The sequence below is a fragment of the Penaeus monodon genome, chromosome 28 (assembly GCF_015228065.2).
Source record: "Penaeus monodon isolate SGIC_2016 chromosome 28, NSTDA_Pmon_1, whole genome shotgun sequence".
NCBI lineage: Eukaryota > Metazoa > Arthropoda > Malacostraca > Decapoda > Penaeidae > Penaeus > Penaeus monodon.
This window is the reverse complement of record NC_051413.1, coordinates 7017680-7018607: the sequence shown is the minus strand read 5'-3', so window position 1 is coordinate 7018607 and position 928 is coordinate 7017680. Positions and strand designations below refer to the sequence as shown.

General features: G+C 47.2%; 1 protein-coding gene across 1 annotated transcript in view; it reads left to right on the top strand.

Moving 5' to 3' along the window:
• The window catches only part of LOC119591337 (protein lap4-like), a 96333-nt gene extending 96131 nt beyond the window's left edge, over positions 1-202 (top strand). The window contains exon 3 of the mRNA XM_037940068.1: positions 149-202. Coding sequence (XP_037795996.1) covers positions 149-171 — 23 coding nt within the window. The 3' untranslated portion in view covers positions 172-202. The remainder of the gene's footprint in view (positions 1-148) is intronic.
• Positions 203-928: the final 726 nt, after the last annotated feature.

The window sequence follows — 928 nt, the reverse complement described above, 5'->3', positions numbered from 1 at the left end:
TTTTCCCAAATCACAGACTTAAACAGAGTTGCAGTTGCATGCTATTAGATAATTATGTTTTTGTATGTTAATGAATTTGCCTCTTGAGTTTAGTTAATGAGAAGAATAAAATTATGTTAATGACTAACGAGCAACACTATTTTTTCAGGTAAGTCTCGTCTGGCTCCTTGATCGAGGCTCGGCGGCCGCCCGTCGCCTGGTGAGTGCTTGCTCGGGGTGGGAATGGGAACGGGAATGGGAAATGGGGGGAGGAGCAAGGGAATGGGAATGGAAATCGAGAGGACGAAGGGTAAGGAAAGGAGAATAGAGTGGAAGTGAAAATAGGCAATAAGAGGAAGACGTAAAGAAGAATGAACAGGATGGAAATTGGAGAAGGTGACACAGAGGGAGGAGTTCAAGGGAAAGGGAAAATTGGAGAGAAATGGGAACGGGGTGACAGAAACGGCAAGGAAAGGGTGGATTGAAGTGGGAGTGAATAAAAGAGGAGAAGAATGCAAAGAAAATGAGAGAGCAGGTGGAAATGGAAATGCGCAATAAAGAGAGAGAAGGAAGAGGTTAAAATGGGTGGAAATGGAAGAGAGCTAGAGAGGAAGAAACAGAAAGAAAAGGAAGAGAAGATAGATGGGACCGGGAAGAGGAAGTAAGGAAGTAGTGCAAGGAAATGGAAGATGAATAGGAAGGGGATGGGAAGTAAAAGGAAGACCAGCTCAGAGGAGAAAAGGTTGTTTTGGGACGGCCGGGCGGGGGATCCGATTAGCTTTTCTGGCTGCCTTTTCTGGTTGCATCCCCCCCCCATCTCTTGCCTCGGCGCTTCGTCGCGGCGGCGCTTGGGATCCTTCATCTAAATGGAAAAATACCTGATCATGTTTTGGGCGAGGAAGGCAGATCGCGCGGAGAGGTCAGCACAGACTGCGCTTAGGTCGAGACT